The following is a 14574-nucleotide window of genomic DNA, read 5'->3' on the forward strand; positions in this document are numbered from 1 at the left end:
CTCTCTCTCTCTCTCTCAATCTCTCTATCTCTCTCTCTCCCCTTTCTCGCTCTCTCTATCTATCTATTTCTCTCTGTGTTATAACCATGAGGATGGCATGTTATCAATATATAGATGTTCGGACGGACGGACCGAAAATTGTAACACAAATGGCGTAGCGTCAAACTGAATATTTAAAAAAAACTGCGACGATTAGACTGCGGCTTCGGTGAATTCGGAACTCTCCGGTCCCACATATCCGTTATTACCGTCCTTTACCAGCATTAACGGCATCGTTTCCTGTTCCCGGAAGTAGGCGCATGAGTAATTGTGCGACTGCGTATTATTGTTTTGATGTGCATCAGGTATACTTGGCGGTTGAGTTGCTTCACACTCCACCTCTCCATCGCTGTGTACACAATAATCACTACTTGTAAGGTATTTCATAGACATTTCTCGAAGCTTAAACATACAATTCTCTTTTGGAATGTGTCCGTTCTGTGTCCTTATGTTATGTTTAGTGCCAACACCAGAATGGTCAGTGTCTGTCGGCTGACTGTCACGTGACTCTGTTCTAGTTAGTCTTTCTGTTTTCGATATTCGCCGTATTCTAACAGATGTTTCCTGGTCCTCTAGGAAATAGGTAAACTGTTCGCCTTTACCCTGTCAAAAATTGAACAAAAAAACCCTAAATTTTGCTACTACATTTTGTTTTATTCTCAAATATAGGGGAAAACAGCGAAGCGCATAGAAATACATTGAATTTCTTTTTTGACATACTTCATAACATTTCATTTTCGCACAAATACAATAGTCATAATTCAATTACGTTTTTGAATATCATCTGATAGTATTGTTCAATTTTCAAATTTCATAATGATTTGATTCTCACCTTCATTGAAACATATCCTCGCTCTACCAGTTTGTACCCTCCCAGTTTGTCGAGAATTGATTTGCATTCCAGACTACAGTGGATACGCAACGCTGAAGGGATAAACATTGAATATAGATCAAATTCTGTTCCATCAGTAAATCACATCACTTGTTGAAAGAACAGTTCCATATTTTTTTTTCTAAACGGACAACATTTGTTCATGTCGTTATAGTGACAGCCCAATTGTTAGATAATATCCAAGTTATGAAAAAAATGCATATATATGTATATATAAACTTTTTGATATAAATTTTTGTCTCTTCAAAACTGATGCCTACATAAAATGTACTATTTCTCTTTTTTTCAAAAAGACTTCCCATCATTTGGTATTTACATTGTAACAATAAAACTGGTAGATAACGGGGTATATTAACACTGGTAGATAACGGAGTATATTAACACTGGTAGATAACGGGGTATATTAACACTGGTAGATAACGGAGTATATTAACACTGGTAGATAACGGAGTATATTAACACTGGTAGATAACGGGGTATATTAACACTGGTAGATAACGGAGTATATTAACACTGGTAGATAACGGAGTATATTAACACTGGTAGATAATGGAGTATATTAACACTGGTAGATAATGGAGTATACTAACATTGGTAGCTAACGGAGTATATTAACACTGGTAGATAACGGAGTATATTAACACTGGTAGATAACGGAGTATATTAACACTGGTAGATAACGGAGTATATCAACACTGGTAGATAACGGAGTATATCAACACTGGTAGATAACGGAGTATATTAACACTGGTAGATAACGGAGTATATTAACACTGGTAGATAACGGAGTATATTAACACTGGTAGATAACGGAGTATATTAACACTGGTAGATAATGGAGTATATTAACACTGGTAGATAATGGAGTATACTAACATTGGTAGCTAACGGAGTATATTAACACTGGTAGATAACGGATTATATTAACACTGGTAGATAACGGAGTATATTAACACTGGTAGATAACGGAGTATATTAACACTGGTAGATAACGGAGTATATTAACACTGGTAGATAACGGAGTATATTAACACTGGTAGATAACGGAGTATATTAACACTGGTAGATAACGGAGTATATTAACAGTGGTAGATAACGGAGTATATTAACACTGGTAGATAAAGAAAGTAACACTTACGGACTCCAGTGGTCTCCATCCGAGACGCCGTATTAACGGTGTCACCAAAAAGTGTATACCTCGGCATTCTTAGTCCCACCACGCCAGCCACACACGGCCCTATATCAATAACATTGATGTTAATAAACTCATTAAATAAAGCATTTATACTGAAACCTCGGGTGCAATTATCTATTCATGAATGACATGATACATTTCTATAACTGTAACAGTTCCAAATCGATGCAAAATCTTTTCTTTAAAGTAAGATATCCTGGTGACGGGTATAAACGGAAGTAAGGACTGATAAAAATATTTAAAGTAATAACCAGAAATGTATTCTTCTACAGCAACTGATTTTAAGAACTTGTATTAAAGATAACCCAGTGAACAGCACATAAGAAACCTGTTCTGTGTATGGATTACCTCCCGTGAACAAGGTTAATGAATATGAATACTAGATAGTGTTGGAACTTCGCCGTATTGAAGACAGATAGTGGAAATATATTGCCCAAACAAATTAAAGGAAGATATGGTCATCATTCAGAGGAAAATATTCCACTTTTCATTATCTCCTTTCGAATATCTTAAACGTCGGTTTAGGTTGAAGACTTTGCTTTCTTGTGTCAGTAAGATTGTGTAAAAGACAAAAGTTTAATACAAAGTTATAAGTAGACACAAAATAGCTAAATAATGAATTAAACTACGTCATACAACTTTCACTTCATTTCAGGACTCGTCAGTGATAAGGACTTAAACTGTCAAAAATAATTCCAAAAGCCAGATGAACAAGTGTAGTCACCAAAAACTCCAATAAATTATTTTTTTCAATAGTGCAAAAGAACGACAGTCATTTGGATACGCATTCACACGTGGAGTGCGGTTTTGCATGTGCATTCACACGTGGAGTGCTGGTTTTGCATGTACATTCACACGTGGAGTGCTGGTTTTGCATGTGTATTCACACGTGGAGTGCTGGTTTTGCATGTGTATTCACACGCGGTGTGCCGGTTTTGCATGTGTATTCACACGCGGAGTGCCGGTTTTGCATGTGCATTCACACGCGGAGTGCCGGTTTTGCATGTGCATTCACACGTGGAGTGCCGGTTTTGCATGTGCATTCACACGTGGAGTGATGGTTTTGCATGGTCCGCTTTATTGTCCTTAGGTTTTGTTAAAGAGATTGGGGAATAGAGCAGGTTTCAGATTATCTATATTACTTCGAACTAATGGGCCATGAAAGAACAAAAAAAAAAAAAAAATGTGCACTTTTTTTTTTTTTAATTTGGCATTTTTATACCAAGTTGTATAGTTGCCATGTTGTAACTATACAAGACGATAAAGGCTTTTAACAGAGCTGAAATACTCTCTGTAGTATAGCTTGAAACAGAGATAAAGAGTAAAAGTCGACAGCCATTAAGCACAAGCATCATACGATGTTTATGATCTGAAAGGATTCATAAAACAGCTGTATGTATTCCACATTATTTTAATTACTCCACTCAAACAAACATTGATTTTTTAGAAATTAACTGCCGATCTAAATATACACTGATATGATATCACTGTGTTCGTTAGGTTTGAAACAAATTAAACATGATGCATTCAGAAAGAAACCTAATAGTTGAATATTTTTCAGATTCGTATTTTCATTTTTATAAATTTATATAAAATCTGGTTAAAGCATATATATATAACAGTAACTGTCAACAATTAGTATAATTTTATATTATTAAGGAAGCCATTTTGGTAAAACAACTATCGAAACAGAATACATTTAAAGTGCTACAGGATGTTTCATCAAATAAATACAATTGAGAAAGATTTTTGTCTCAACACTGAAGTATAAAATCAATGTTTAACGTACAATATGATAACCCAAACACATGCCTGCCTATATGTGTATCCATACATCTCACTACTTCTCTATATCAAGATAAAACAAATTGCAGAAACCATCAAAAGGTTCAACTCGTCGGGAATTAATCAGGTCTATGTAGATATGATAGGGATTTCGTATCCCTGTCGTTAAATTTCGTTGAATTAGCACACCACATTTGATTCGTGACAGCAGATGACATTTAGTTTAATAATTCCATTACTGTAAAATGAGATATGTTCGTGGTGCTTAATTTTCGTAGTTTTCAAAAACATAATTTTTCGTGAACGCGTGATTTCTTGGATAAATACATAGCGGAATAAATCTACTTAAAACTTATTTAAACAGTTCGTTGACTTATCAGTTCGCTGATTAAGAGTAACCACGAAATCAACGAACATGTAACTCGCAAAAAATAAAACAATTTCGCAACATTTTGTTATGAAGCCATGTGACTCAATCTTGCATTATTTAACGATATTCCCACTGAATGGCTATACAGAATTTCATTATCATCATTATTGTCTAGCTATCGATTATTGTCATTTTGTTTGGAACTACTGTCGAACCTCGTTACCACAAACTCGAATATCTCGAAGACCCCATTTGCTTCGAAGCATTTCTTCGGTTCCCGTCTAATTTTACACAAATTCAAATTGAATACTCGGTTATCTCAAAGTTTTCCAACGAAGTTCGAGAAAACGAGATTCGAGGGATCGTTATAATGTACAGCATCCCCATATTTCTATTACTAAGCGTGCTTATTGATATTTTAAAATCTTCTCTCTGGTTATCACTGTCATATCGACTTTGCTGCCGGCTTTCAATATTTTTTTTATCACAATGGTATCCGTGTGGTATATTACATGCAGTTGCAGATATTCAACATACCTGAATGTATCCCTATTCGTAGTTTTAGAGTATCGTCTGGCCGATGTCCTATTCGGAAAGCCTTTATTTCTTTCAATAAATGTAGAGACATGGACGCTATTTCTCCCGCGTGGTGATTTCCGTTCCTCAGGGGGAGACCACTCACAACCATGTAGGCGTCGCCTATCGTTTCCACCTTGTACACGTCATAATGTTCTATGATTGAATCGAAGCAAGTGTATAGCTCATTAAGCATGTCTATCACCTGTGAAGATAAAAATATATGCAAATCATATACACTATTTTACACCTGTGAGTATAGAATATATTTTATCATTAAATGTTTACTGCTGACAACTCCGTTTTTGCGCGTGTGATAAGACTGAAATTTCCAAAAGTTGGCATCAACCCGCTCTAGAAAGTGCTAGTACACCCTCTGGAGAGTGATATCACACCCTTCTTAAATTGTTTATGTTCTGCCGCCGCTTCCGCTTATGTGTGATTTGAATATAGATATTGTTGGCCTAGACGAAATGTATTTTTTAAGGATCCCACTAAAATTTCCGGATGGTGCCGTTTCCGGAATGCTTGCCCTTATCATTGGTACACCTGCTGTCGTCTGTGAACGTAAACAGCACATCATGGTGATGGCAACATGAAAAACATACGATAAAAAGACCATTATGTGACCATTTTGATATCACATCCCTCCGACTGATATCAGGAATATCGGGCTGATAAGGGATGCGATATCGAAATGGTGTTAAAATTATCTCTAAATACACTTGCAGTCTTTGATGGACTCTGTCACTCGATTCCACTGGAATGCCATTTTCAGAGATCAAACAATATGTTCTGGAAATTCAAATGATAATCAATGAAGCGAAATATTTACTTTTTTATCAGCGGGTCATTTATACCATGTACCTATATTATAGTAACAAGTTGCCATATAAACTACATGTAGATACAATATATGTTGTATATTTCACAATGTACAAAGGCATACGGTAAGGAAATTGATACAGTGTTTTGTAATTAATGCCCGTTTATCAGGCAGTACGTCAAATACAGACATAATAGGCCAATTTCAATGAATATACACTAAATATTCCATTTTACGTTTTAAACTAAAATTCCAATGTACCACGCGACCATTCTAAATATAGTAACACAAAGAAATTGTGTATTGATATTCAGTAACACGCAGTCAGGAATAAAAACAGAGCACTTAGTAATGTCATTTAATAGTTTTGCTTCAGTGAACTCAAAGGTTCACAATAGCATTCATCTCAGAACCACTGACGAGTCCTAGAAGGACGAACGAGGGGCAATGATTCAGTTTCATTAATTATTTAGCTACTGATTAGTCCTGGTACCACTGACCGCTGTATGATTATGAAGCAGTTTAATATTATTTAGCTCTTCTGTATCTTATTGTAGATATTTTTTTAGTTGACAGGTTCTATTCACTTGCGTGTTTTTTAACATAATCTATAAGACACAAAAATCAATTATATTTAAACTGGAAAATAAAAAAGTTCTAGTCTAGTTAACTTTATTCAAACCTTCACATCCCTCCAAATGGGAAAAACTAATTTGAAACCCTTTTTTTGTTTTTTGTTTTTTTTTAAATTTAGTTAAGAAAATGGATTCTTAATTTCCTCTTATTTATTTATTTGAATTTTATCTATGTATTTGTCTACTTATATTATTTTTTATCTATGTATTTATCTACTTATATTATTTTTTATCTTTTTTTGCACAAGATTCTGCAGTTAAAACTCTGATCAAAGTTTTGATCGATCAGACAATTAGGGGAAAATTAAAGCCGGATATTGTTTTATCGACACAGCACTATGTGTTCGCGTTTTTGATGGATTTGAGTTCGATCAATACTTTAACGAGAACCCTTCTTCTAGAATTAAGGACTGTGCAATTTGAACAGCTGGTTGTTGGCTGTGCACCGGCAAAACATACATGGTATGACTTTAAATGACCTTATCAATCCAGGCATCCGTACGAAAGCATCTAGCACTTGCCATTTGCTCAAGTCTATTTTCTACAAAGACAAAGTACACATATATTGATGACGTATATTGAAGACGTCATGCAATTGTGTGTATTTATTTTACTAAATGGGAAGTAAGTGTTTATTCAGCTGATGTATTGAGTTTTATAATTGCTGATCAGTAGTAGAATGGAATTTAGGTTGGTGATATGTTACCCTATCAAAGTAGATTGTAACCGTGAAAGAGTGTTTAATCGATTTTGCTGTCCTTTCAACACACTTGTATCATATGGCATCGTTCAGATGAAAGAGTTAGTCTCATGTATTGCACTAAATTTTGTTTGATCAAAGGAAAGTGAAATTGAATGCTGATCTGTTGTCTTTGAAGGACAACAATGGGTGCAGAAAAACGCCCATATATAGAAATTTACAACAGCTCGGATATGAGTGTGAAGTATCTGGGGGCATTGTGGAAATCGTTCACGGTTTATTGGATAACTACTCGTGTAACATTCAAAACTAAAAGCATTATCTAGAATCTGTAACAATACAGTTTTGAAACCAGATGATGTGCGTTGCATGCTTTCAACACAATCCTTAACTGACCTGGACAAACATTTCCAATCTAATGAAATTAATCTGTAGGACTTCATCAAAGCTATTAATATCTCGAGGAAAAAAGACCGCTCAAGACAACCAGCACTTGAGCGTAATCAAATCTCCACAACGAATTATGTAATACAACGGTGCCTCGGCCTGTCATTGCAGTACTCGATATTGTCATTTCAACTGTAGTCAACGGCAAGACATTACCATCATTTCAGGAGCAAATTGACAGCAGCACAACGCAGTTAACTCCATTGTTTGGTTATATTTTATTTCATTTCATTTTTAAAGATATTATCTATTCCAAATAAAATCAAATAGCTGTGGAGAAAAGCAAATATTCCAGAGACATTAAAATAAAAATGTGATTTTTCTTTACAAAGAAAATATTTCAGAGCACGAAATATCCTTTATAACAACTCAAAACATTGAAAACTTAATCCAAGTCTTAGGACAAGTCTCTACATTGCAAATTGTTGGCCAAGTTCCAAACCCTATACATCCGAATTACTGTTTATTGGCAGGTGATATACGTTAAGAAGAGCGATTGCTCCACATTGAGCATATGGTTTCTTTGATGTATTTTTTTTAATTTGAGTTTAAACTTCGTTATTTTTCCCTAAAATTTGCAATTCTATCTTCCACAGTTTGGCAAATTCAGATGATCTCTTCTATTTTGAACTTAAATGCACCTAGGTTGGTGATGATCGTCTGCTTGTAGAAACAGATATTTTGTTTTCATATATATTTTAAACATTTTTATTCGAATTGGCAATCATGTCAGCCACATCAATAGATAGCACATTTTTCAATATGACAAATAAAACGCATTGAATATGACGTCATCACACGTCATTAAGACGTCACAGCTTTAGCTTTTGAACTAAACTTTATCCAGTACATAATACTTCGTTATTCTATCTCAAATAACTTTTTAAAACCTCTCTGGGAATTGTTAATTTAAAATGAAAAGACAATATAAGAATGCCCGCGTTTGCATATACAACATTAAGTTTTACTCAAAGTAAAAGGAAACGTTCACAAAGCAACACATGAAAATAACAAAAAATACTGCAATGCATTCAAGCACGAACATTGTTGTCTGCTTCTTCGACGACACCCGCTTTGTTAATAGAGGTCAGATTGAAGTGGCAAGAGATGATGTATTGTCTAAGTTGTCTTGGTCATCAACCATTACTATCTAATGTGAAATGAAGTTGGACGTCTGACGTCATAGTGATCACATTGAGAAATTTCTTCGTGCAATATGAAGCTGGACGTGTTTGATGCCTGTTAGTTTGACAGTTGGTTCCATTGTTTTATACCTTGCTCTCATTCGAGATTCGGATTAATTTAGATTAATATGGCGGGTGTCGTCGATTAAGCAGGAGACGCTTTCTCTTCCGGAACATCTAATCTCATTCTCCTCGTATGTTTTCATGAGTCTCCGGGTAAATATCGCTCTTTTAATCATATTTGTCCTAGTTTTATTGAATATGATTAAAGATAATGTTAAAATTGACATATTGGTATTTTCTTGTTTTTTTTTATGCTCGTTAGTACTGCTGGTGGTTCAAGATTTACATAACGGGCGTCGTGGTTGAAGCATCAGACGCTTACCGTTCAGGAATACATGGTCTAATAACCTTTGAAATGAGTATTTTTTTCCAGGAAACCCCGAATATACCGTTATTTTGTACATGTTTCGTCATATTTTCATCGAATTTGAGTTTGAATCTAGACTCTCTTAACATGTAGGTATTTCTGCCCTGTTTTTTTTTCACATATGAGAGTTGGAAAGAGATGACTCATATACAAGTATGAATAAAAATAATATCATACATCAGGGACAAACATAATTAAATTTATATGTGCCCGGCTACCAAAATAATGTTTCAATATTATGGACATGTAACTTTGTAAATGGTGTTTTATTCTTCCACTTTTAAAGTGTCAGTGATTTCAAAAACCTTATGAAGATAACATTAGTGTGCAGCAATAAAATCCTAGATGATATTACCTCAGCTTAAATTAATATCCTGATAAGAGAAGTTATTGGTACTGTTGCATTTTATTATGCTATCACACACAGCTAATTAAAATACCTTGCAATTTCCATAATCACGTGATGTATGTATTTGCATTTTATAGACGACGTTAATGTGTCACGTGACACGTGCAAACCTCGCATACCACATAGTAAACAGAAATATCAATATCATCGATGCTACATTCTGTAGATGTAGCAGGAAATGTTTCCTTTTATAGATGTTGTTAAATCCATGAATCCTTTCCATTAGACTTAAAAACAAGCTATCGTCTTTCATTCATCTCTGACCTTAAAACGGATCGTGATACGCTTTGTAAGAAATGTTACTAAAATCTTTATTTATAAACTTTTCAGGAAATTAACAACAGAATACCAACACGTTAAAAGAAAAATCATGTCAGAAATGTTTACTTGACTAACTTCACATAAAAATCATATTCAGGTTTTTGTTTTTTTCCTATATTGTGGTAAAATTCACTGAAAATACTGTTATAAGAGTATGAGGGTTGGGATTTGAAACTCCACCAAGGTTCAATTAAGAAGTAGTGTCTGGAGCCATCTCATGCCGATCACACGAGATTGTGAAAAAAAACAAGAGCAATGACACCAGCACGAACCCACTTAAAAGTTTCTGTTTGTTTAACAAGTAGCCCTTTAGCTGTTGGAATTGCTTGGGTATACCCTTACAAATACATCGTATACATTAAAGGGGGAAATGTGTTTTCTTCATCGTCCTCTTTCTCAATGTTTCCATTACGTCAAGTACAAAAGTAGAGCTAAATTATAGCCAAGCACATAGAGCTTACCTTATTCTTAAACCATATTGAAACTGATGTATTCATATAACATAAAGTATAGTTCTTCTTTTCTATGGTTCAAATTTCCGCTGCTTTAGAATGCTTTTAGCAAAAAGGATTATTTGTACACAGGTTGCGAAGCGGTCCATGAATTTCTCTATTGATTTCCTTAAAAAGTCAATCACTTTTCGCAAGATTATCCCATCTTAGATTTTAACGAAACATAATCCCAGTCGAAAATATCAATGCTTACTGTATATACTGAACACATGTATATATGTATACTGCTTACCTGCATTGGAGTACTTTCCGCTGACAATGCCGTGAAGCCAACAATGTCACTAAAGTATATAGAGACGCATTCGTAATGTTCCGGTGCTACCATATATCCACGCTTCAACTGATTAGCCACCGACCTGTAAATGTGAACAAGAAGTGTCAAAATCTGGTTAGGTAGATTCCTGTATAGCACAGAACGTATTGTATTTATACTAATTTGACGCAGAAAGATTTGAAGAAGAAGAAAATGAGAAATACATATATCTATACACTTTATTATTTTACAATTGCGAAACAATAAAAAAATAAAATCACTCTTGTTGGCCCGGATGGAAGTGCGAGAGGGGTCTTACGGTGGGAGGAACCGGAGTTCCCGGGGAAAACCCACATGGTCGGGCAAGTAACCCCATTCACGTCCATTCGGGAAATCGAACACCAGACGGCTAGGTGAAAGGTGAGTGTGTCACCAATGCGCCAACCGACAACCCCAAAAAAGGAACACTTGGATCATCAGGGTAGGATACAGAAATCTGAGGAGGAATAACAATTTTTTCTATGACATTTTTTAATTGGCAGCTTTCACCAGTAATATGTTACTGAATAACTGTGATATGACGTCAGCAAATTTCGCACTTGCACGTGAACTCTGGATTGCGAATATCATTGACCTTCATGAGCCCGACTGACCTTGACACGTCATGAACATGAACCCTAAAGGTCACATACGATTCATGATCTAAAGTTCCGTTTATTCTGCTTATCGTTGCTCGGAAGGACAGAAAATCTTACCCTGACTTCGAAGTGTGAATATTTCTGTCCGATCGAGTAGAAAGTAAAACCCGTACAGAAAAATAATACGGATAAAACCTCTACAACCCGAAAAGAATCTTAAATCAATAGGGCCCGTTAGCTTATTCATATTTGCACTTTTACAACATATGTTTCATGAGCGTCAATGTAACATAGAAATGTTTTAACGAGGACAGTAATTTGATGCTTAATGTTATATGGACAGTAGTGCATTATTATAACTTCCTTTTTAAATACAATGATGACCATATGACGTCATTTATTTATGACATAACAATACTGAATTACGCATGTTTCACCTTACGGTATATATGACATGCGAGTACGCCTGAAAGGACAGGTCATCTAGACTATTTATCGAAATTCCGCTATACCTATTAACTCACAAAATCCTCAGGTGTTTTTAAAATAATATATTTCTGACTGAAAAACGTTGAAAAGATCATTTAAAAAAAAAAATCTTAAATCTAATAGCGGTTTCAAAGATAGAAATTATTACAGCAAAATCCACACACAAATTGAGAGGAGATGGACTTATCATCGTTTATTTTGACAACTGTTTGCAAACACATGAAGTCTATTACCACTTCAAGACTAAAGATACATTACGTAAGTACGTAAGCCAGACAGTCTATCATAAATTAAATAGGTAAGTGTCCAAGTTGATGACTACACGATGTATTCTGTATTTAATAGGTTAGTTTGTAAGTTTAAGTTCACAGACATCTTTCAGTCGCTATTTACACTGTCAATACTGTGGAATGTTTTTGCACTAGGTTGGATTAGTTTACATTTTAATGTATTTTCACTGACAGCAAAGGTATACACAACGGTGATGTGTGGTCTCGTAAACCTTGTACGAATATTTCAAAACAATCAGCTTCCTACCCCACTAACCAAGTATTTAAATCGACGTTTATCTAATGCATGTACGAACGGCTTGCCAAGCATCTCGTTCGGTTGAAATGAAACGGCAATTTGTACCTTGGTAACATCCTAAACAATAAATTCTCGGTCATCTTCTTCTCAAGAGAGAGCTGCTCGGTCCTTTGTGCTACAAGTGCTTCAAGGTTATTAGCATATTTCTCCATAATTGCTAACATATTGTCGAAAATATTAGGTTTTCTGAAAATGATAAATCAAATTATCTCATTATATGCAATTTGATACCGTTCAGATCTGGTTATAGATTTTGCTGTTCTTGACAAACAGTATGAATAATCGAATATATATATGGAATTTTTTAAGGGTTTGTTTAAGATGAAAATGTATTCCTTTTACAGAATAAGGCATATGATAAATAAAAAGATGTAAAGAATTTATGACTGATTATATAATCGTTAGACATAACTTTAGGTTGCATATTAAAGCTTATAGCTGTGTAAAATCTATTCGGTCGTATACTTACAGACCCTGTTGCATGGGTCGAAGCCTGTATCTCAGGTACTTGAAATCGGGACGAGCATCTGAATTTTCGTTCCAACTGTCGATTATGCATTGTTTAATATAATCCTCACACTGTAGAGTCGCTACGTCTGGTCTGATAACATGATCACCTCCCCCTCTTAGTTTGCGTATTATTTCTAAAGACAAACACAATTCAAAAGAAATAATTGCACTTCATCTTATATGACATAACGACTACAGAAGCAAACTTTCATGGTACATTGAACCAATGCTGAACTGAAACCTGTTCTAAGACTTAAGTTTTTTTCATTGTGTGAGTCTACTCAGCATTTTACTCATATCTTAACATTGATATATTCAAAATTACCTTGACTTTTAAATAATTTTTTTTCAAGAACTACCTTTTTTTTAAACAATACAGCAGTTACAAAGTGCTACGGCAACTCAATATTTAGTTTTAAAAACAAGCCAAGGTCGTATAATTGAAAATGTCACACTGATATTTAACTTATGTAGAATCTGTCGCGGATAGGAAATGAAAAGTTCATTTAACATGTGTTGGACGCAGAGGAATAATTATTGTTTACAAAATCATTTACCTAATTATTCTTTTTCCAAAATATCTTCCATTCCCAAAGATATGTGCACCCAAAGGGATTATAAAACGCATTTTGATATGAATTTAAGTAGATATTTTGTCTTGTGTTACGCGACAAAAAATGAACTGGCGATTATGGCAACCGTAATGTACCTTTCGGGGTAAGATCAATGTCCTCCCAGGGCCCTCTACGCGCGTGAGTCTCATACAGAATCAGTGCAAATGAGTAGACATCGCCTTTCTGAGAACCAAAAGTGTTATGACTGATGTCTCTTAACAGTTCTGGCGCCTTCCATAGTAAACCTACATGAAGAAAAACACATAACAGTGGCCGGTGTGAATAAGTCATTTATCACCGGCAACAAATATCGCACATAAACAGTTTAAAGTCTGGTGAAAGCCATCCCAAAGAAAATGAATTCACAGAAAATGCCACATAACTCTTGTTTTTAATATTATATTGAAATTCTCAAATAAATCTTTTCTCTATGGCATCAAGCAAATTAAACACGTCTTTTGTATTAGGTCTTGGATGATAAACGTGTCTTGAATGCATTGTACATTCTGTCTAATGATGTTGATTTAATATCTATAACGTTCTTATAAAAATAATTTTAAACAATATCTTTCAATTTCAAAATTTGTGTATTATTCTGTTTTTGACATTTTTTCTGCTTCATGGATTTTCTTCATTTCAAACATTTTAATCATCAGTAAATGTGACAGTGCAAAACCGAAGATTTCGGGCAAGTATACATCTGTGCCAATATCATATGAAGCATCACTTACTCGTACTTGTTATCCGCAGGATGATAGATAAAATCAAATAATTATATTTGAAATAAGAATTGAAGCTACGAAATATCAATATATTCTATAAACTCGTTGTCTGCACTCTGTTGATAATTTGTGGTCGAAGACGCATGCCTTTCTGTTTAATATCGTTCCTACCTTTATGATACGTATCTGGGTTGTTGAAGACACATGCCTTTCTGTTTGATATCGTTCCTACCTTTATGATACGTATCTGTGTTGTTGAAGACACGTCTCTCCATATGATATCGTTCCTACCTTTATGATACGTATCTGTGGTGTCGAAGACACCTGCCTTTCTGTTTGATATCGTTCCTACCTTTATCATATGTATCTGTGTTGTTCAAGACACACGCTTTATTTCTAACATCGTTCCTACCTTTATGATACGTATCTGTGTTGTTGA

The 14574-nt window shown here is 34.8% G+C and overlaps 1 protein-coding gene across 1 annotated transcript in view; it reads right to left on the minus strand.

Annotated features, from left to right (window-relative positions):
- Nucleotides 1–192: 192 nt before the first annotated feature.
- The window catches only part of LOC132554578 (guanylate cyclase 32E-like), a 50689-nt gene continuing 36307 nt past the window's right edge, over nt 193–14574 (minus strand). The window contains exons 13-20 of the mRNA XM_060218904.1: nt 13509–13658; nt 12759–12933; nt 12335–12475; nt 10554–10677; nt 4819–5062; nt 2070–2168; nt 872–963; nt 193–642 (exon numbers count right to left, since the gene is read on the minus strand). Coding sequence (XP_060074887.1) covers nt 193–642; nt 872–963; nt 2070–2168; nt 4819–5062; nt 10554–10677; nt 12335–12475; nt 12759–12933; nt 13509–13658 — 1475 coding nt within the window. The remainder of the gene's footprint in view (nt 643–871; nt 964–2069; nt 2169–4818; nt 5063–10553; nt 10678–12334; nt 12476–12758; nt 12934–13508; nt 13659–14574) is intronic.

Source organism: Ylistrum balloti, unplaced genomic scaffold (assembly GCF_031769215.1).
Source record: "Ylistrum balloti isolate Yb309-2 unplaced genomic scaffold, AGI_CSIRO_Ybal_v1 Utg370416, whole genome shotgun sequence".
NCBI lineage: Eukaryota > Metazoa > Mollusca > Bivalvia > Pectinida > Pectinidae > Ylistrum > Ylistrum balloti.